The sequence below is a fragment of the Nicotiana tomentosiformis genome, chromosome 1 (assembly GCF_000390325.3).
Source record: "Nicotiana tomentosiformis chromosome 1, ASM39032v3, whole genome shotgun sequence".
NCBI lineage: Eukaryota > Viridiplantae > Streptophyta > Magnoliopsida > Solanales > Solanaceae > Nicotiana > Nicotiana tomentosiformis.
The window spans coordinates 53,088,794-53,112,494 of NC_090812.1; the positions used below are offsets into that span (position 1 = coordinate 53,088,794).

The 23,701-nt window shown below is 37.5% G+C and overlaps 1 protein-coding gene across 2 annotated transcripts; it reads left to right on the forward strand.

Moving 5' to 3' along the window:
- Positions 1 to 5,531: 5,531 nt before the first annotated feature.
- On the forward strand, positions 5,532 to 23,615 carry LOC104096583 (uncharacterized). Of its 2 annotated transcripts, none has more exons than XM_009602967.4 (16): positions 5,532 to 5,689; positions 5,796 to 5,886; positions 16,379 to 16,553; positions 16,635 to 16,740; positions 17,004 to 17,086; positions 17,784 to 17,810; positions 17,934 to 18,100; positions 18,219 to 18,329; positions 19,305 to 19,385; positions 19,489 to 19,553; positions 20,343 to 20,399; positions 20,907 to 20,978; positions 21,081 to 21,329; positions 22,003 to 22,118; positions 22,810 to 22,905; positions 23,033 to 23,615. In XM_009602967.4, exons 1-16 carry the CDS (start codon positions 5,627 to 5,629, stop codon positions 23,181 to 23,183), a joined length of 1,710 nt encoding a protein of 569 aa, XP_009601262.1. In that variant the 5' UTR covers positions 5,532 to 5,626; the 3' UTR covers positions 23,184 to 23,615. The 2 variants fall into 2 exon arrangements, with proteins under 2 accessions (XP_009601262.1, XP_009601263.1); XM_009602968.4 differs by having other exon boundaries at positions 16,461 to 16,553.
- The last annotated feature ends 86 nt before the right edge of the window (positions 23,616 to 23,701 follow it).

The window sequence follows — 23,701 nt, forward strand, 5'->3', positions numbered from 1 at the left end:
CAATAAATATCACGTGTCTGTTATACATTAAGAAAAGTCAAAAATGCCCTCAGATGGTCGACCATCTTCGCTCTTCTATATAATAGAAATATATATATATTCACAAAATTACATCATTATAGGGGAGGGATGGGTTCTCTTGGAGATTGTTATCAATATCTAGCATTGTGTTAATATTACAAACATTAGTTTTTCTTTCAAATACAGTTCCTAAGATGTCTGCCGCCCCCACTGCATCGTTTGCAAACACCAGAGGAACTGCTAAAAATTGGATTCTATCAAAAATTTCCTTCCTAGCTCCTTCCTTTGCGAGGAGGTCTGCCACTTGGTTCTGCTCCCTGTAGCTATGGCTCTGCCTTCCCAATGGCATGTGCATGTCAAGACATCCAAAAATATGTTACAAGAATGAGTCGTTCATAAATGAATATAAGTTTCTTTTCATCTGCCTAAATCTTGACGGACATAGTTATTCGATATCCAATAAATTAATTGAGATGTATACAAGCACTACCAACATTTAAAAATGAAGGTAGCAAGTTATACCTAGTCAGTGTGATTGTTGCCCCATGGAACAACAAATTTGAGGGATCTACATATACCATTGTCTCTAATGGGCCAATAATGATGCTTGGGTTTTTTAGAAAATTTTATCTCTTATATCAAACTATTACATCCTATTTATTATAAACCAAAATAATTTCAAAATATTATTACTTATAGCTACCTTTTCTATTTTATAGCAAAATAGGTATTTATTTTATACCCTACCATTGAGGAGTGAATTACGCCAATTATGTACTTTATCTCTCTCTTCCCTCTCTCTCTAGATCTATCAGCAATATTCTCAATCCTCTCTCTTCTCCCTCAAATCTCTCTTCTCATATCAATTACTTATCATGGGTATGAGATTGACGCACCGGCTATGCAAATCCACATTAGTGAGAGAGTAGTAAGTCAATGAGGTAAAAGTGCTTCCCCATCAAAGGCATAACAGTGCAAGGGTGAGTAAACCAAATATTAATTTTTACTTTTCAAACCTGAGCACATAATTAGGATGATCACCGCTATCAAGATTATCATAATCTTTTGAATCTGGGAATGAGAAATTTACACATGATAGTCCATTGGAAGAAGTAACACCCTCAGCATATAAGACATCCACATCTGAAGGTTCATAGTCAGCATATAAGATACCTACGCCGGAGAAGATTTGAGGGCCGAGTTTTTGTTCGTCTCCATTTTTAGTTTTAATACAATGTATACAGTATTTTGCTTGGCCGGAAAACGCTATATCCGGCGAACTTTCTCTTCTTTGCTATAGTCACATACAAACATACAAACATACAAATACATTATATTATGTACAAATACACTCAAATATATTATATTTGTGAATAAATACATTATCTTTTCACATGTATTTATGTATTCTGAAGGGCTGTATTTTTTTAATACAACTGAATATCATTGTTTTTGTAATTTTTTATTGTTTGAATACAGTCAAATTGAATACGGTAAATTGAATACAATATATAATAGTGAATAATGAATATCTGTGGATTGAATACAATGTATACAGTTGAATTGAATAGAACAGTATACACCCTATTTCTTGATTTGTTTGTTATTTGAATACAACTGAATTCAATATAGTAAAATTGAATATAATTCAATATTGCGTTTTTCCTTATTGAACACCCGTAATCACTATTTTTTAGGTGGGTTACCTCACTGTATTTATAAATAAAGTCGTGTGAATACATGGAATACATAATTAAACAACTGTAATCCTTATTTTTAGGCGGATTACCTCACTGTATATATAAAGCAGTCGCGCGAATACATGGAATACAACACAATAGCAACATAATTTTATAAAATTGATTTTGTTGAACTAAATTAGGAGTGATACATGCTAGTTGTTCCTCTTTCCGTTATTAAACATCTGGATTCCCCTATTTTTTAGGCGAATTCCGCTACTATATTCATGAATACAGAAGCGCGAATACAGCGAATACAGTCGCGTAACAACTAAATAGTGGCTATATGAAGTAATTATGTACATTGTATATATAGGAAATTAATAGCCACTAAACGATAGTGGTTTCTGAAAATTCGTATATCAGAAATTGGGGCATTATCATTTTTAATATATAACATACATATATATATATATATATATATATATATATATATATATATATATATATATATATATATATATATATATATACAAAAAATATATGAATTTTATATATTTTTCGACTATTATTTTTATAACGGCTATACAATATCATTTTCCATCAGAAATTAGTACAATGTGACTCCCAAAGGGGGTAGTCTTGATGGAATGTTCCCATTTTTTATGGTCTTAGCAAAGTGTCATCCTTTTTTACTTGAACATCATAGTTCTTCAATTTTTAAAGCTTGAAATTTTTGTTTGGTGGTGAAAAATAAAAGTTAATAATCGATTTTGTTAAAATCGTTTAAATGTTGATAATTTATACTTAACTTTTAATTCAAATATAGATTTTGGTAATTTACTATAAAAATCTTTAAAACTCCATTGTTGGATCTTAGAAAGTGTTGAATAAGACAAAGTGGATTTTTTTGATTTGGTATTATTAGACTAAATTGGTGGTCAAGGATTGTTGGTACGTGTAAGCTTTGTTTCAAAGTTGAGATCATTTGCATCAGATTTGGGGTGGTTTGATCAAAATTGAAGTTGCAAATTCGAACAACACTTTGTTAAAACAACCCAAAAAAATATGCCAATCCAGTAAGCTTCGATGAATAACTTAACAGATAGGTAGAGAAAATATATCATCAACTCTACCAATGCGATAGAGAAATACCTGAGGAGCAGAAGTATGACAATCCGGTAGACTTCAATGGACAACTTAATAGATAGATAGAGTAATAATAATATCAAACCTACCAAATTCGGCAGAGAAATCCTAAAGAGCAAAAGTATGATAAACCGGTAGACTTCGATAAATAATTTAATCCGGTAAAAAAACTCCTGAAGAGTTGTGTATGATTTTGGGGTCATTTTTAAAGTAAAAGTTGCACGAGGCGCCCTATTTGGTCGCCCTCATTTAACTTGTATCCACTTTTTTTTTTTTTAATTAGTACCCAAAGTTTAAACAACTTTAGGCTTTTTTTCCCTCATCTTTCTTCTTCTTCTTCTTCTCCTTCTTCTTCGGGTGAAAGTGATGTTATATGGTATTTGTGAACATATTTTAAGGTTGTTTATAATGTTTTACGGTGGTGAGCTGTTGTGGTGCTTTTATTTTTACTATTGCTTAGGGTTTCTTTTTCTTCTTTTTCTTAATTGCAAAATGGGTTTGTTAAATTTATTGTTGTTTTGACAAATTGATGATGGGGGTTTGTTCTTAATGATTTTTGGAGGTTGTGTTTCAAATTTGAGCTCATTTGGAGTAGATTTAGGTGTTAAATCGTATATTAAATTGTTAAAATTCAAAGAACAAATTTCTGTTTCTGGGCAATTTGAACTTCAGGCTTGTTTGGCCTTAAGTGCATGAAGACGTTGGTTGCACTTCAGACCTATTTGGCCTTAAGTGTATGTGAAGTGCAATTTATTCACTTCAGCCTTTTTGGCCTTAAGTGCATGAAACCATTGGTTGCATTTTAGACCTATTTGGCTTGCACTGAAGTGTAATTTTTTCACTTCAGACTTTTTGGCCTTAAGTGCATGAAACCATTGGTTGCACTTCACACCTATTTGGCCTTAAGTGCAGTGTAATTTTTTCACTTCAGACTTTTTGACCTTAAGTGCATCCGAAGTGTAATTTTTTCACTTCAGACATCTCTGGCATTAAGTGCATGAAAATATTGATTGCACTTCATACCTATTTGGCTTTAAGTGCAAGTGCTAATTATTTTTTTTTTTTAACTTCACACCTGATAAGTTTAAAGTTGATAGTAAAGTGAGTAGTCTTGCAAATATTTTTATAAAGTGGGTATAATTTTAATTGTGACCCCCAAAACCGAGTATAGATGTAAAAGTCTTTTTTTTAAATACCGCTAATTTTATGAATATTCCGCTAAGACCGGCCCAAAAATCCTTTTTTGTGTCGGTCATTCCTCGACAGAAGAAATCATGGTAACGGGGTCTTATGTACAATGTTGGAAAATCGCAGGCCCAAAAGTATTTTGGGGTATTATTACTTTTAGCCCCCGTCACAAAATATTAATATTTGATAACCGAAAAAGTGTATAAAATTTGTATATAACATACAAAAAATATATATATATATATATATATATACATATATATAAAAATATATATATATTTTCAACTATTATTTTAAGAGCGGCGATACAATGTCATTTTCTCTAAGTATTTTTCACTCACTGACCATGCAACTCCTTCCCCCTATATATCTGCAATCGGCCTAACGAAATTTTCGAATTCCAAAATGTACCCAAAAGCAACTTTTTTTTCGGGGGGGTTGGGGGGAGCGGTGTTTGGGTGGTGGATGGGTGGGAGGGAGCAGTCACCATACCTTTGAGTGCATTGGTCTTCAAGATTCGATTCCTTGTACCCTCTTCTGGATTGTTCATCCCAGTGCTGAGGATTTGCTATTTAGCAATGAAGTGTGTTACCATATAATCAATGTTCAAATAATGAAATCTTTTTGTGATAAAGCCACTAACGACATTTGACACCAACATGATACTGACTTACAAATTTTAGTTAAATTATTAACTATGGTATGTTATATAAATAAAGAATTAATATACATTAACTTACTAATTTTGCTCATTGAGGACATGACCCTTGATAAGAAGGTGTGAAGGTCGAAGATTAGCGTAGAAGGTTAGTAGGTAGTCGAGTGTGTGTCTTTCCCATACCGGTAGTAGTAATAGTCAACCTTGTATTTGGTTATTGACAGTCTTGATTACTACATGTTTTCTTCTTATATTGCTGTTGATGTTGATACTGCTTGTTCTCTTATTTTCTTGTTATTGTTATGGCTTATTTTCTTATTATCTTGTTGTTACTGCTTTCTTTTTCTTTCCTTGAGCTGTGGGTCTATCGAAAATTGTCTCTCTACCCTCAAGGTAGGGGTAGGGTCTGCGTATACACTACCCTCCCCAGACCCCATTTATCAGATTATACTGAATTTGTTGTTGTTGTTGAATTTGGTTAAATTATTACTCACTTAGCTTGCTTATGACATAGGAAAATGATTAAACTTAAAAATCAAGATAAATTATTACTAAGTCATAAGTTATTCATTAATTATAAGAGTGGACTATAAAATAGTAGTCTTGACCCGAAAAGAAAAAGAATCATAAAATAGAAGTTTATTCGAAAGCATTTTATATTAGAACTTTCGCCTTGTAAGAGAGGGCTCTATTATCTACCTCGTATATCCCACCCTCATTTCCCCTTCCCCTGCCCCCTATATATATGTAATAACCTTTTTTAAAAAAACAATTAAAAAATCGAAGGCCTCTAAGTAACATTTGGAAACCACAAGGGGTTCATTATTAACATGGAAATATTTCAGGGCAGGTTACTGATATTAAACCTTTATCAGGGCCCTTCGCATGACATTTTAGGTTCCTTGGAAAAGTAACACAGAAGCTTGAACAAATGTCTTTGGCAATGGCGACTCCTGAAGAAGCTAAGCTTCAGCAGTTTCTTCAATGGCTAGAGGTCTCAAAATTGTATCTTGGACATTTTTCTTTATACCCTTTTGCATAATTTTTGCATAAATGATAATGGGTTACTCGTTATTCACTAACTTGGAGTTCAAATTCAGGTGAACAGAGCAGAGCTACGTGGTTGCAGAATCAAATACAGTCATTCCAGTAAAGGGTTTGGAGTTTTCTCATCTAATCATATATCTGATGGTAAAATTTTGTGCTATTTCATTTTGTTTGCCTTTTCTTGCACGAGCTGGAACAAGAGGGGTTGCTCTGATTGTAAGCAACCTCCACTTCCAATTAAGAGGTTGTGAGTTCGAGTTACCCCAAGAGCAAGGTGGGGTTCTTTCCAATCAAGAGGTTGTGAGTTCGAGTCACAGCAAGGTGAGGGTTCTTGGAGGGAAGTATGCCAAGTGTCTATTGGAAACAGTCTCTCTACCTTATGGTAGGGGTAAGGTCTGCGTAAACACTACCCCAGACCCCACTAGTGATATTATACTGGGTTATTGTTGTTGTTCTTGTTATTCCCGGTCAATATTGCTGTATTTGTAAATATTAATTCTGCAAAATATAAGTTAACGTAATGAAACAATAATAATAAATTCGAGCCCATTGAATTCACAGTGTTTCCTTAAGGAATTTAATCCCCTCCTAGTACCCAAGGTAATGGATTATTTCCTCCCAGGATAGAACGAATAACACACTGGTGTAGCGGTACTTCAAACCCCAGTGTTTCGGCGAACACAAAGTTCGGTAGCAAATCACACTTACAGTTGCTTTGTTTGAAGTTAAAAAACAATGCAGAACGAAGGAGTATATACTCAGAAAAACGTATGGAAGTTCTGAGAGGAAGGAGTGCAATGTATAGCCAATTTGTTGAGCGAATTGTATGTTGAGTTTAGTATTTCTTCAACATTTGCTGCTCATATATATAGCAGCCAAGAAGGAGTGCAAGACCAAACGTCCACCCTTCATGGTGGATCAAGCATTACATATTTGTGGAGCAAGCACTTCATATTTGTGGAGCAAGCACTTCATGGTGGGAAGACCATTATCCGGCTGCCAAATTATCAATACACGGATTGGAAAATATCCGTTTACAAATACGGATAATCTTACGTTAATATTTACTATTAACAAATAAATTTGGTCCAAAAAATTAATCAATCAATCGATCATTTGACCAAATCCAAATCCAAATCCGAATCCGAAAGCCGAAGCCGAAGCCGAAGCCGTAGCCGTAGCCGAAGCCGAGCCGAGCGAGCGACGACGACGACGGCGCGAGGCTTGCTTTCTTCTTAACTCTTTAAGAGCTACAAGAAGAGCAATTATATATATACCCACCAAAAATGTCTTCCACTTCCAATATGGGACAATGTCTCATTGTTAAGAGGGGGAAACTTAAAATTTTACTCAAAATTTCATTTTCCCTCCATTTCCCATTCACCCTCATTTTAAGAATATTACATCTTAAAAATAAAACCTCAACAATCCCCCACATGAATGGGGAATGGCTATATCACGGAAGTATGCATGAAAAACTGTGTGATTTACAAGCAAGGATTAATTGCATCTGGATAAGTAGGTTTCCCTTTGAACTTTCCGTAGTAAACTTATGTCGGATATACTCGGTCAATCGGTAGATTTGATATCTTTGAACCGTCGATCTTTGGTGTATACCTAGACAACCATAAGTCACACAATCAACCCTTAACCGTCTTTGGTTCTCATTGTTGTGTTCGTTTCAGCCATGAACACCGCCTGGTTTCATAAGTGCGTAGAGAACTGGCCTTACAAAGTTCTCCTTGAAGCGGCTCACACTTCACACTTAAATAGGTGATTCCTAAACGTGTCATCCTGTAGATACACTATTTGATATACCCCGTATCAAATTTAGAAATCATTAAAAAGCCTTAATGCTTTATCCTTGGTACTGAACATTGTCTCATCACGAGAATGGACTAAAATTTTATTTGACAATGTTGAACCGTCATTAATGACTTTGTTTGATCTCTTTGAACCTAGATCTTGGGATCTCCAGTCTTCTAGGTAGAGTTACCGCCACAATGACTTGTTCTCGGCCATAGCCCCATTCCCCTTGATGATTTCTCAACTACCTCTCTAGTTAGGCCTTTTGTAAGTGGATCCGACACATTATCACTTGACTTTACATAGTCAATTGTGATAATTCCTCTAGAGAGTAATTGCCTAACGGTTTTATGTCTTCGTCGTATATGACGAGATTTACCGTTATACATGACGCTCCCAGCCCTTCCAATTGCCGCTTGACTATCACAATGTATGCATATTGGTGCCAACGGTTTGGGCCAAAATGGAATGTCTTCCAAGAAATTCCGGAGCCATTCAGCTTCTTCACCGGCTTTATCTAAGGCTATGAATTCAGCCTCCATTGTAGAGCGGGCAATACATGTTTGTTTGGACGACTTCCAAGATACCGCTCCTCCACCAATAGTGAATACATATCCACTCGTGGACTTAGAATCAGTTGAACCGGTGATCCAATTTGCATCACAGTATCCCTCAATCACCGCAGGGAAATTACTGTAGTGCAATTCAAAGTTTTGGGTATGTTCTAAATATCCCAAAACTCGTTTCATTGCCATCCAATGAGATTGGCCTGGATTGCTCGTATATCGACTCAGTTTACTTATAGCACAAGCTATGTCTGGTCGTGTACAATTCATGATATACATTAAGCATCCCAATACACGAGCATAATCCAATTGTGATATGCTTTGGCCTTTGTTCTTTGCTAATGCAAGATTCACGTCAATTGGAGTCTTTGCAACTTTAAAGCCCAAGTGCTTGAATTTTTCAAGTACTGTCTTAATATAATGAGATTGTGACAATGCCAGACCTTGAGGAGTCTTATTGATCTTAATTCCCAGAATTAAATCAGCAACTCCCAAGTCTTTCATATCAAACTTGCTATTGAGCATACGCTTAGTAGCATTTATGTTGGCAATGTCATTACTCATTATCAACATATCATCCACATATAGGCAAACAATGACTATGTGATTTGGAACATTTTTAATGTACACGCATTTATCACATTCATTTATCTTAAAACCATTTGACAACATTGTTTGGTCAAATTTCGCATGCCATTGTTTGGGTGCTTGTTTTAGTCCGTAAAGAGACTTAACAAGTCTACATACCTTCTTTTCTTTACCTGGAACCACAAACCCTTCAGGTTGTTCCATGTAAATTTCTTCCTCCAACTCTCCATTTAAGAATGCCGTCTTAACATCCATTTGATGAATTTCAAGACCATACACTGCAGCTAATGCTACTAACATCCGTATGGACGTAATTCTTGTAACTGGAGAGTATGTATCAAAGTAGTCTAGACCTTCTCGTTGTCTATACCCTTTGACTACGAGCCTTGCCTTGAATTTATCAATAGTGCCATCATCTTTGATTTTTCTCTTAAAAATCCATTTAGAACCCAAAGGTTTATTTCCAGGAGGAAGATCAACCAATTCCCATGTATGGTTGTTCAATATGGATTCTATTTCACTATTGACTGCCTCTTTCCAAAACAATGATTCCGAAGAAGTCATAGCTTCTTTAAATGTTTGAGGCTCATTCTCCAATAAGAAAGTCACAAAATCTGGTCCAAATGAAGTAGACGTTCTTTGACGTTTACTACGTCTTGGATTCTCCTGATTACATGTACTTTCTTTTGTTTCTTCCCGAGGTCGTTTAGATCCTTCACCAAACGACTCACATTCCTTTTTATACGGATATATATTTTCAAAAAACTCAGCATTATCTGATTCTATAACCGTATTATTATGAATGTCGGGATTTTCTGATTTATGAACCAGAAATCGATATGCTTTACTATTTGTCGCATATCCTATGAAAACACAATCAACGGTTTTCGGTCCTATCTTTACCCTTTTGGGTTTAGGAACTTGCACTTTTGCCAAACACCCCCACACTTTAAAATAATTCAAGTTGGGCTTCCTTCCTTTCCATTGTTCATAAGGAATGGATTGTGTTTTGCTATGGGGCACTCGATTTAATATTCGATTAGCCGTAAGAATGGCTTCCCCCCACAAGTTCTGTGGCAAACCAGAACTTATCAACAACGCATTCATCATCTCCTTTAATGTGCGATTCTTTCTTTCCGCAATCCCATTAGATTGGGGCGTGTAAGGGCTGTTGTTTGATGAATAATTCCATATTCTAAACATATTTCTTCAAAAGGAGATTCATATTCACCACCCCTATCACTTCTTATCATTTTTACTTTCTTGTTAAGTTGCGTTTCAACTTCATTTTTGTATTGCCTGAATGCGTCTATTGCTTCATCTTTACTATTCAGTAAGTAAACATAGCAATATCGAGTACCATCGTCAATAAAAGTTATGAAATACTTCTTTCCACCGCGAGATGGTATTGACTTCATGTCACAAATATCTGTGTGAATTAAGTCTAAAGGATTTGAATTCCTTTCAACTGACTTATAAGGATGTTTAACATACTTAGATTCCACACATGTTTGACATTTTGATTTTTCGCATTCAAACTTGGGCAGTACTTCCAAGTTAATCATTTTCCGCAAGGTTTTATAATTGACATGACCCAAACGTACATGCCATAAATCATTTGACTCAAGTAAGTAAGAAGAAGCTGAAATATTATTATTATTTTCAACAACCATTACATTTAGGTTGAAAAGGCCCTCGGTGAGGTAACCTTTTCCCACAAATATTTCATTCTTACTAATTACAACCTTGTTGGATACAAAAACGCACTTAAAACCGTGCTTAACAAGAAGTCCAGTAGAGACTAAATTCTTTCTCATTTCGGGAACATGAAGGACATTGTTCAAAGTCATGACCTTGCCAGAAGTCATTTTTAGAAATACCTTCCCATATCCTTCAACTTTTGCTGTTGAAGCATTTCCCATATAAACTGTCTCTCCGGGTTCAGCAAGAGCATAGGTAGCAAAAGCCTCTCTAACTGCACAAACATGGCGAGTGGCTCCTGAATCAAACCACCACAGTTTAGGATTTCCCACCAAGTTACATTCAGAGAGCATGGCACACAAGTTATCAACATCATCATGGTTTACTACCATGTTTGCTTGACCCCTTTTCTTGTCTTTCTTCGGAGCACGACACTCCGTAGATTTGTGTCCGGTTTTTCCACAGTTGTAGCAGTTTCCACTGAACCGCTTCTTGCTTGGGTTGTATTTCGGACCAGAAGCCTTCTTCCTCTTTTTGTTAGCTTCAACAATATTTGCTCCCATTATTGTTGAATTTCCACGGCCTCTCCTTTCAGCAGCTTTATTGTCCTCTTCGATTCTCAACCGAACAATGAGATCTTCAAGGGACATTTCCTTTCGTTTGTGTTTCAAATAATTTTTGAAGTCCTTCCACAACGGAGGCAACTTCTCAATCATTGCTGCTACTTGGAATGCTTCGTTGATTACAAGACCTTCAGCAAGTAGATCATGAATAATCACTTGCAATTCCTGGACTTGAGTAATAACAGACTTGCTATCTATCATTTTGTAGTCCAGAAATTTTGCGGCAACGAATTTCTTCATCCCGGCATCTTCAGTCTTATATTTCTTTTCAAGCGCATTCCACAATTCTTTGGATGTCTCCATGCTACTGTATACATTATACAGATTATCATCCAGTCCGCTAAGAATATAATTCTTGCATAAAAAATCAGAATGCTTCCACGCTTCAATCACGAGAAAGCGTTCATTATCTGGAGTTTTATCCGGCAGATCAGGAACATCTTCCTTGATGAACTTCTGTAGACATAACGTAGTTAAGTAGAAGAACATCTTCTGCTGCCAGCGTTTGAAATCAATCCCGGAAAATTTTCCGGGTTTTTCTGCCGGTGCCAACGCCGGTGTTCGGCTTGTCGTTGCGTTGGCAGTCGCCATCGGAACAGCTTGGTTTTCGTTTTCAGTCATCATCTTTTCTGTAAAAGAATGACACAAACAAACGTTTAATACACGTTTTCAAACTGGAGTAAAAATCACGTAGATTTTAATATCCAACAAAACGCCACGAAGGCTTAACTCTCCAAAACGGGAGTACACAAACCACAAAGGTTTTAGTTTGCAGAATAATAAGAATAACACAAGTACAGAAATAAATATTAAATTCCTTAAGATTGTTATTCCCGGTCAATATTGCTGTATTTGTAAATATTAATTCTGCAAAATATAAGTTAACGTAATGAAACAATAATAATAAATTCGAGCCCACTGAATTCACAGTGTTTCCTTAAGGAATTTAATCCCCTCCTAGTACCCAAGGTAATGGATTATTTCCTCCCATGATAGAACGAATAACACACTGGTGTAGCGGTACTTCAAACCCCAGTGTTTCGGCGAACACAAAGTTCGGTAGCAAATCACACTTACAGTTGCTTTGTTTGAAGTTAAAAAACAATGCAGAACGAAGGAGTATATACTCAGAAAAACGTATGGAAGTTCTGAGAGGAAGGAGTGCAATGTATAGCCAATTTGTTGAGCGAATTGTATGTTGAGTTTAGTATTTCTTCAACATTTGCTGCTCATATATATAGCAGCCAAGAAGGAGTGCAAGACCAAACGTCCACCCTTCATGGTGGATCAAGCATTACATATTTGTGGAGCAAGCACTTCATATTTGTGGAGCAAGCACTTCATGGTGGGAAGACCATTATCCGGCTGCCAAATTATCAATACACGGATTGGAAAATATCCGTTTACAAATACGGATAATCTTACGTTAATATTTACTATTAACAAATAAATTTGGTCCAAAAAATTAATCAATCAATCGATCATTTGACCAAATCCAAATCCAAATCCGAAGCCGAAGCCGAAGCCGAAGCCGTAGCCGTAGCCGAAGCCGAGCCGAGCGAGCGACGACGACGACGGCGCGAGGCTTGCTTTCTTCTTAACTCTTTAAGAGCTACAAGAAGAGCAATTATATATATACCTACCAAAAATGTCTTCCACTTCCAATATGGGACAATGTCTCATTGTTAAGAGGGGGAAACTTAAAATTTTACTCAAAATTTCATTTTCCCTCCATTTTCCATTCACCCTCATTTTAAGAATATTACATCTTAAAAATAAAACCTCAACAGTTCTTGCACGAGCTGTTTGTATTTTTGTAGCATCGCTTGGCTTACAGGTTATTTGGTTGGTAAGTAAATGCGAAATTGTCGATAAGAAAGCGAATTCAGGTTAATACAGAGCTCCTTTGTGTATCTTGCTTTCTATTGTCCATTTGCTTCTTTGTGAAAATTATGTTTTTTTTTTTCTGTTGGGTCCTATAGGGTGGGGGGTGGGGCGGGGCAGGGGCTTTATTGCAACTCTAGAGAGTGAGACTCAAGATTCTTATATAAAATTGCTATTATCTTACTTGAACACGTAAATATTTATTGCTTGAATGATTCTTGTAGCAACATTTATAGTTTAACACGATCCTCTGCTAACTGGCTAAAAAGAGTGATCTTTTGTTTGGTTTGCTGTTGTTTGGATATCAATAGTCCCCATTTTTGTGTATCTTTTTCTTATACAACAACAACAACATACCCATTATTATCCCACATTGTGGGGTCTGGGGAGGGTAGTGTGTACGCAGGCCTTACCCCTAACTTGTGAGTATCAGTGGCCGGCGCACATGATAGCAAGCGGGTTCAACTGAACCCGCTTCGTCAAAAAATATTACTGTATATATGTATAAATTACGATTAAAGCTGCATAAATTTTGTATAAATATTTTATTTGAACCCACTTTAAAGTTATGTACTTCTAAGATTGAACCCGCTTGTACAAAATTCTGGTTTCGCCACTGGTGAGGATAGAGAGGTTGTTTCCTATAGATCCTCGGCTCAGGAAAGTATAAGCACCACATTAATGAAAATAAAGACAACAAGGGACAGTACCAAAAAGCCATATAAAAGCAAAATAAAAATAACAAGACAGTAAGGTGATCAACAATGAAAGAAAACAACGGTTAGTCATAAAAACCTACTACCAACAAAAAGCGAGACTGCGTGCCAATACTACTGTTATGAACACTCTAGACTACCTACTTTACTATCCTTATCCTTGACCTCCATACCTTCCTATCAAGGGTCATGTCCTCGGTAAGCTGAAGCTGCGCCATGTCTTACCTAATCACCTCTCCCCACCTCTTCTTTGGCCTACCTCTACCTCTCCGTAGGCCCTCCAATGTCAACCTCTCACACTTCCTCACCGGGACGTCTGTGCTCATCCTCCTCACATGACCAAACTACCTAAGCCGCGCTTCCCGCATCTTGTCCTCAATAGGGGCCACACCCACCTTGTCGCGAATAACTTCATTTCTGATCTTATCTAACCTGGTGTGCCTGCACATCCATCTCAACATCCTCATCTCTGCTACCTTCATCTTCTGGACATGAGCGATCTTGACTGGCCAACACTCAGCCCCATACAACATCGTTGGTCTGACCACCACTCTGTAGAACTTACCCTTAAGTTTCGATGGCACCTTCTTGTCACACAAAACACCGGAAGCGAGTCTCCATTTCATCCATCCCACCCCAATATGATGTGCGACATCTCCATCAATCTCCCCATCCCCCTGAATAATAGACCCAAGGTACTTAAAACTCCCTCTCCTAGGGATGACTTGCGAGTCCAGCCTCACCTCACCTTCCCCTCCTTGAGTCTTGCCACTGAACTTACACTCCAAGTATTCTGTCTTGATCCTGCTCAACTTGAAACCTTTAGATTCCAGGGTCTGCCTCCAAACCTCTAATTGCGCGTTCACACTGTCTCGCGTCTCGTCAATCAATACAATATCATCTGCAAATAGCATGCACCACGGCACCTCCCATTGGATGTGGCGCGTTAGTACGTCCATCACTAGAGCAAACAAAAACGGGCTGAGTGCCGACCCCTGATGTAACCCCATCATAACCGGAAAATGGTCCGTGTCCCCCCAGGCACCCACTGTCCTCACTCGGGTTTTTACTCCATCATACATGTACTTAATCAACCTAACGTAGGCAACATGTACACCTATAACCTCCAAACATCTCCACAAAACCTCCCTCGGAACTTTATCGTACGCCTTTTCTAAGTCGATGAACACCATATGCAAGTCCTTCTTTCTCTCCTTATACTGCTCCATTAATCTCCTAACAAGGTGGATGGCTTCTGTAATCGAACGCCCCGGCATAAACCCAAACCGGTTCTCGAAAATAGTCACACTCCTCCTCACTCTTAGCTCGACCACTCTCTCCCAGACTTCCATAGTATGGCTAAGCAGCTTGATACCCCGATAGTTATTGCAATTTTTGATATCACCCTTGTTCTTGTATACAGGAACCATCGTGCTCCACCTCCACTCTTCAGGCATCTTCTTCGTTCTAAAAATGACATTAAATAACCTACTGAGCCACTCCAGGCCTGCCTTGCCCGCAATCTTCCAAAACTCCACCGGTTTTATCCGGCCCGATCGCTTTGCCCCTGCTCATCTTACGCATAGTCCCCTAACTTCATCAACTCTATTCCGCCTACAATACCCAAAGTTACAACGACTCCTGGAGAGTTCCAAATTACCCGGTACAATGCTCCTGTCCCCCTCCCCGTTCAAGAGACTATGAAAGTAGGTCTGCCATCTCCGACAAATAAGCCCCTCATCCAACAAAACTCTACCTTTTTCATCCTTGATGCACTTCACTTGGTCCGAGTCACGCCCCTTCCTTTCTCGCGTCTTGGCTAACCTGAACAACCTCTTATCTCCCTCGTCCCTCGAGTTCCTCATACAAACGACTAAAAGCTGCAGTCTTGGCCGCCGTAACTGCTAGCTTTGCCTCTTTCTTAGCCAACTTATAATGGTCCCTATTCGCCCTCTTCTCCTCCTCGTCAACACTTTTCACTAGCTTCAGATACGCTGTTTTCTTGGTTTTCACTTTTTCTTGCACCTCTCCATTCCACCATCAGTCTCCCTTGTGACCACCAGAGTAACCCTTTGAGACCCCTAATACCTCTCTTGCGGCTTCCCTAATGCATTGCACAGTCGTGGTCCACATAGCGCTTGCGTCCCCACTACTCCTCCAAGCCCCCATTGTCACCAACTTGACCCCCAACTCCTGCGCTTTAGCTTCCGTCAAGGCTCCCCACTTTATCCTATATTGGCTATACATTGCCCTCTTCCTCCTCTTCCTCGTGATCTCAAGGTCCATGACCAGAAGCTTATGAAGGGTCGAGGGGTTCTCACTCTGGATGACCTTGCAATCCGTGCAAAGGCCTCTATCGGACTTCCTGCATAGTAAATAATCAATCTGAATCTCGGCCTATGAACTCCGGAAGGTGACCAAGTGCTCCCTTTTCTTCGGGAAACTCGAGTTTGCTATCACCAAATCAAATGCTCTAGCAAAGTCCAGCAGAGACGTTCCTCCTCCGTTTATATCTTTTTCTTATATATATATATATATATATGATTATGTTGTTTTAAAGATGCATTCATGTTTAATTGTAACTTGTCAGAAATAACGAAAGGAAAATCCGAGTTGAATGTTGTATCTTAGTGTCTTTTTCGTTTGTTCTTGTAGAGCTGTTGTTTTGTGCTGAGTGAAAACTTTAATTTTAGAGGAATAAGATGGAAATTTGTCTTGATCGTGCATGCTTTGTTTTGACGAACTGCATCAGGGATACCTCTGGTGGTTCCATTAGATTTGGCTATAACTCCAATGAGGGTACTTCAAGATCCTCTTCTCGGACCTGAATGCAGGGCTATGTTTGAGGAAGGGGAAGTAGATGACAGACTCTTGATTACCTTATTTCTAACCGTGGAACACCTACGAGAAAACTCTTCGTGGAAGCCGTAAGTATTATATTAATCAGTGTTCATTCTTGGAGTAAAATTAATGTATTTACGGTGGCAATAATTGCTAAATGACAACAGATACTTTGATATGCTTCCAACCACATTCGGAAATCCACTTTGGTTTTCCGATGATGAGGTTTTAGAGCTTAAAGGAACCACATTGTATCGGGCTACTCAGTTGCAGGTATAGTTTCTTGATATATGGCATACTATTATTTAGGTCTTTCTCTTTGGCCATATATAAATCTCTGGTACCTGCCACGGTGAGCTTAATAACATAAGTTGGAGACATTTTTTCCCCTCCTGGAATCGGATAGCTAATCCTCCTACCCAGTTGTCAGCCTTTGTCCTTGATAGCTAATTATTTTACTACTTTAGCATGAATTTTAACCCGTTCTTCACATTCACTATCAAGCACATGTAACATAAGGCAGGTTTCTGTTGCAGAGGAAAACACTGCAGTCTTTATTTGATGAAAAGGTGAAGAGGTTGGCTGAAAAGCTTTTAACTCTCGATGGACGTCCAGAAAGGTGTGTGCCATTTCAATCTTTATCACTAAAGGTGAATTTAGAATCCCCCCCGCCTGAATATCGTACTGCTAAATACGAATTTATGTACTGCACTCACCTTTTTACGTGGAGAATACATAGTGTATTACTGTGCTTATATTCTGTGCAAAGGATGTTGCATAATATGCTGACCACTTCTTTGCCTATGCATACAAGAGAAACTTGGTAGCCTCAGTTGTATTGTTGTCATTATTAAAACCTTTGGCTTGTTGCATGTGCTTTTAATCATAATTTTGTTATTAGTCAATGTTCCTTCAGGTGGAAAATGAAATAATACGTAGTTCCATGCCTGCACGATTGCTCTCTATGCTGAACTCACATTTACTGATGGAGTGATGGTTACTTGAACAATTCATGCTAGATAAAAAGCTATAACTTGTTATCATTCTCAAAAAAAAAAAAAAAAAAAAAAACGGAGAGGCTATATGTTGCACTTACCAGTGTACAGTGGAAAATACATATTATATTAGTCTACTTGAATTAAGTGCAAATGGTGTTACATAATTTTTAAGTTGAATGGCTCACGAGCCAATGTGTTGGTCTTGTGGTTCTTGTGATGTGTTGGACTCTGCAAGTCCATCAGTATTAGAAATCTTTTTCTAATTTAAAAATTTTAAACTTGTGATTGACAAGTTCATAACTTGTTGCTTTTTGGCAGAGATGTGAGATTTGAAGACTTCCTTTGGTATGCATCTTTCTGGACACTAGAGTCTTTGTCTTTCTAAACAATGGCCCTCATCTTCACAATTCAATAGTATATTAATCTTACGTAAGCTGCTGATAAGTAATAGTCTTGTGGACATCATAGGGCAAACTCCATTTTTTGGAGTCGAGCACTAAATATCCCTTTTCCACGCTGCTATGTATTTCCGACAAATCCAGAAGGACAAGATAGCGACATTTCTAGCAAAATCGTCAATTCTGGAACACTTACTAATGACTGCGGCAGTTTATCTAACGGAGAGTCTGCAAAAGGTGAGGTCAACGTTCATTGTCATTAGAATATATTTCTTCCAACAACTTCCCCTCTCCAATGAAGGAATCTTATTCTCTCTTGGAGTTCTGTCTAAAATTTAGATACCTATGATTTCAGTAGCCGAGCATGATGCACTCCAAGATAAAGTTGCTTCTGCTGCTTCCGTCTCACAAGGAGAGATAGTTTGGGTGGAAGGTCTGGTCCCAGGCATTGATTTTTGCAACCATGGTAATTTAGCAGTCATTTGACACCACCTCTTTCTGGATTAGTTCACTGATAATTCTACTGTGCAATTCTTTGTTTGAACTATTTAATAACACTGACTGATTAATGTGATTATATGGATGTGTGATGGAACCCGAGTACGAATATGCAGAACGAGCTAAAAGATGTCTTCCAACTTGCTACATCCCTGATATCTGTAATTTTTTAGGCTGCTTTTTCGCTTGTTTCCTTTCTCCGTAGGCTTCAACTATTTCAAATGTCTAGATACATGTATAATGCTATCTTGTATCTCCAGGACCATAAAACAAAGTTTATTCTAGGCATTTTCTTCAATTAGTAGAAAGTATCAGAAGATTGACTTCAATTGAGCTGTTGTTTACTGTGTAGATTCTGTTAGACTAGCACCTTCTGCTGCAAACTGCTTTCCAAGAAATTGTGATTTTGGCTTTATTTTGATGCTAATTGGCTTCTCTTTTCGATACGCCTCTATTATCTCCAGTAAGCTGTTGTTTCCAGTAGATCGTGTCAATTTATGTTTACTACAATCAGACGCACTCAGTCAACTTTTTGCTTGGATCTTTGTAGTTATGCATAGATTGATATGTTAGTCTTTGTATTTTTTTCTTCACTACGTGTTGTAAAGAGTGGATGAGTATATATGAAGGGTGTGGAATGTGGATATATTGGTACAACCATTTCAGCTTCATCTTGATGGGGAATTTTCTAGTGCATCAATTTAGTTCTAGCTTTCTTGATGGTGTTCTCTGTCATCTAAAAGCTTCATCATTTTATTTCAATTACTGGACCAAATTGGAGCGAAGTGGATAGTGTGAATTTGTATGCCGACACCATTTAGCTTGGGATTGGGCGTAGTTGGATCACAAAAAACTCTTGTGTTTATCCTTCTTTTTTTTTTTTTTTTTTTTTTGAGATGGCTTGTATTTATCTTTTTTCCTTTCTGCTAAAATTGCTTTATAGATTTCAAAGCTGTAGCAACTTGGGAAGTTGATGGAACAGGAGCAACAACTGGAGTTCCTTTCTCCATGTACCTTCTTTCTGGTAAAATCCTTAAAGAATTTTTTTATAGTTTTCTTTTTTCAATCCATGCTATACAATATTTGCTAGTTAGCCAACTAACATGTGTGTTTCCTGATTAAAAAAGCTGGAGAAAATCCTTGCCAGATCGAGAAAGAAATCTCAATTAGCTATGGTGACAAGGGAAATGAGGTACATTCACCTGTTATGTGAGATCTCATACAACAAATTTTGCAAATGAAAAGTTGCTTGCTGATAATGCTGGTCTTTCACCATTGATGAATTATAGCTGTAGTATGGTCACCAAAGTTCATCGTCACCCAGTAAAGAGGATCTTGCTGAGAGAGAAATTTACATTCATGACTACTGACTAGTGACGGAGCTGCTACATTAATGAGCCCATCCGGTGATGTCTATATGGCTTTGGTGTAATATGTAGAAAAGAATGCAACTTTTAGTCTTTTCCTTTTCTGGATCATTAAGCAGAAAAGCGTTTTTGGATTTTTGATTTTGGCTAGGCTGTTTGACAGACTTCAGTCTTACTTGAAGACGGAAAATAATGACTCTTTCTTAGGATGCATTATCTTCATCAGAAAAGAAAAGGTGGGGGAGGGGTTACGACAGCGGCGGCTTCTTAATCTCCCAATGTTCTGAAAATGATTGTCATATTGGAGCAGAATAAAGGATCTGTGATATCTTTCTCTTTTTTGTTTTACATGCAAGGCTCTCAGAGTATGAGACACAATGGTTTTTTCTTATGGAGTTTACTTTATCTAATTTAGTTGGTATCCTGCTTGATTGCTATTAGTTGCATTAAATCTTACTTTATGAAGCATAAGCTTTATGATTTTGCATTATGCTTTTGAATCTTCTTAGCAAAATCAATCTGTCCTTTTTACTATTTTGAGAATAGGTTTATCTTTTTCTCCTGCCTTATTCTTCTAATGTTTCATGTTAAAATAGGTGGTTATCTTGTGACAGGAACTGCTGTACCTGTATGGATTCGTCATGAATAATAATCCTGAGGACTATCTCATGGTAACCTATCTGAACGAATATCTGGTATTTCTGAATAATCACTTGTTGCAATGATCTAGTCTTCATCCATGTCATAACGTGGCCCATGTTAAGATGTAAAGGTCAGCGTGGACTAATTGCAGTATTCAAGGTCGTAACTAAAATTTTTGGCTACACCTAATATAATGGATGTATTGCTGGCACTTTTTAACAACATATCAAGCTAGGGTCTTTGTTTGGTATGGTGCGCAGTCCATGTCTAATGTCAAGCCTCACAGCTATAATTGAATGTGCTTCATCAAGTCACTTTAAATGTTAAGAGGCCTTCTTTGAGTGGAACCTCATGTTAACACTGAGCATTAAGAGGTCCATATGGATCAGAATCAAGTGCTGAAGGTTCTTAGTAAAGACCTTGAACTACTTCATCTACATCAGTTTCTTTTGGTTTGGATGCTTATCTTCTTTAAGTGGTCAAATAACAGATATCAGAAAGGATTAAACACACGCAACTGGAAAACAAAATTTCAGGTTCATTATCCTGTGGAAGCTATTCAAAACATTGAATTCTCAGAGTCCAAAGCTCAACTTCTTGAAGCACAGGTCAGCAGACTTTGTCTGACAAATAATTTCATGGAACGCTCAAACAAGAGTCAGGCTTGGTGTCTCTCTCATGTGCAGTGATAAGCTCATCTCTGTCTGCAGAAAGCTGAATTGAGATGCCTCTTACCACGAAGTTTACTAAATCGTGGATTTTTCCCTCCATCAGACGCTTCTGGGGAAGACAAAGATAAATGCATCAGTAGTCAAGTTTGCAATTATAGTTGGAGTGGTCAACGAAAGATGCCCTCTTACTTGCATAAGCTAGTTTTTCCTGCAGATTTTTTGAATGCATTGAGAACAGTAGCAATGAAAGAAAATGAACTTTATAGTGTTTCTTCCCTACTTGAGGAGGTAAGATCCATCCTCAGTAACATTTCCTGGTTCTTTTCAGTTTTTGAAATGTGAAAGAGGGGATAAAAAATCTGAATCTCCAAATTTGCTTCTGGTAATATTCCTACTACCCAAGTTTCAGTTCTGTGAATACTTGATCACACGAAATATCACGAATCTCTTATTTTAATTAGAGTTTTCTTTTTGCTTCTACAAGAATGTAGATTCATTCGCTTTACTGTTGGGAGCTAGACTTTTAAATGCTTCCATAATCGTGTGTAATGGATATGAACTCGGTGGATTAGCATGCTCTCCGCTGAAATGCTCTTTCTGAATGTAATTGTAAATATTAATGGATCAGTGGAGAGACATGTTAAATGTGTGCAAGTTTTGCTATAAATGAATTAAAAGGTTCCATGGAATTTAAACTGATGAATTTACAAAGAAGTATTAAACTCCCACTTCTGCTCTCCCTTTCGAGCCATCTGGAAACCTAGAAGCTAACACTGCCATGTCTTCTGATTAGAGTAAAAGAGTACAGGTGCTTCATTATTTGTATGTTTTAGTTTTTTCCATTGATTTATTTTTTTGTCTTGTTAATCTTTCTAACCTCTTAAGCAAGAAAAAGCCACTTTATTGGTACAGATCGCCAAATTTATAATTATATTATTAATTATGTTTTAATGTTTTCAAGCTTGTTGGATCTGGAGGAGAGAGGCAGCCAACTGAGACAGAAGTCCAAGCAGCAATATGGGAGGCTTGTGGAGATTCTGGAGCTTTGCAACTTCTTGTTGATCTGATTAACATGAAGTAATCTTCTTCCTAGTACTATCATCCTGCCAGTGGTAGCATAGCACCTAAGTTATTATGGAGTAGATGTTTATATTTAGATCCTGCATATGCTTTTTTAGCCCCTCTCCTACCTCTCCGGCTCTGCTATCCCAAAGAAAACATAGATCATCAGAAAAGAGTCAGCCAAAAGCTGATTATGGTTTATTGTCCTCTTATTAATTACCCTTCTTGAAAATTTTCATGAACTTCAGGAAAAGCATTGTAATGCTCCCTGTAGCCGAAGGTGGAAATAGCTTGTATCTGTTTTCACTTCCTACATTCTGGCCGGTTCACATTTTTCATTTGGATAATAGAAAGGGATATGGATTATGGGCGGGTTGTAAGGTTGGTTGGTTAAGAACCCAGTTTCAGACAGAGAAATTAACAGTCATCTGTACAACAACGGCTTCCAACTTGCATTGAGAAATTTTTGCTGTAAAATCACAAACTTAGCATAGAAACTGTTGCTATTTTCTAGGAACTCGGTCTACTCTATCATCGTCGAATTTTGTAAATTCGTCAAATTTGTGGGGAAAGCGAGACTTTGTCAAGTTTGTGGGGAAAATCAGTCTCAGATACTAAAAGGGTTTCTTATTTTTTGTGTTACTCCTATCTTGATAGTTGACAATCTTGCATTTGTTTACTCTCTAAACTTTGTATGCTCTTAAAGGATGTTGGATCTGGAAGAGGGTTCAGGGACAGAGGAGAATGACACTGAATTACTTGAGAAAGCCTGCACCAGAGAAATTTCAGAAGATTGCAGAAAGTAATGAGTGAAAGCTACTCTCAAACTTATACCTTTAATTGAAGTTTTTATTACTAACCAACCAACATGAAAATTGCATGCATGTTGACGTTACTAAGACCACACTTTCTTGGGTTGTTTACTGCAGATCTGAGACCAATGGCGGCGTCCAGAATCATTTTCTGAGCAGAAATAGGTGGTCCAGCATAATATATCGGCGGGGGCAGAAACAACTCGCTCGTCTGTTCCTGAAGGAAGCAGAGCATGCATTGCACTTGGCATTGACTGAGGAAATCTAGAATATATCTAACCCAAGTTCGTACATTCTGCAAGAGAACTATTTGAGCAAATATTTGGGTAATGATCTTTCTTGTTGATTAGGAAAAGACAAGAGGAGCTTTCAGGTAGCAATTTCTGAATAAATCTAGATGTGTCTACTCAAGTTTGGACATTTCAAGATGGCTATTTTAGCAAAGATTTTGGTAATGATCATTCCTTGTTTTTAAAGAGTATTGGATATGTTAAACCTTGGTAGATAGAGTTACGTGACACCTGTGCTGGTAAGAGCAAGCAGGTGCGCGATAGATTAGTCGAGATGCGCGCGGGTTAGGCTAGACACTATTGTTATATATAGAAAAAAGGATGTACATGGTACCTGCTGGTGAGAGCGAGCAGGTACTCGGTACTCATCACAATTTCTTCTTCATTATTCTAATTTGTAGTTTTTCCTATTACTTGTACGGTTATTTTTAAAACGTGTTTGTGTTTAAATGCTTCTACAATTGTTCGTTTTTGGGTACTGCTAAACTAATACAAA

What these genes read in the sequence shown, in the direction of transcription:
- LOC104096583 (XM_009602967.4), top strand. Translation starts at nt 5,627, where the DNA reads ATGTCTTTGGCAATGGCGACTCCTGAAGAAGCTAAGCTTCAGCAGTTT. An exon ending in AGTTTCTTCAATGGCTAGAG is followed by an intron (nt 5,690 to 5,795) that starts GTCTCAAAATTG and finishes GTTCAAATTCAG; the next exon opens with GTGAACAGAGCAGAGCTACG. An exon ending in TTTCTTCCCTACTTGAGGAG is followed by an intron (nt 21,330 to 22,002) that starts GTAAGATCCATC and finishes AATGTTTTCAAG; the next exon opens with CTTGTTGGATCTGGAGGAGA.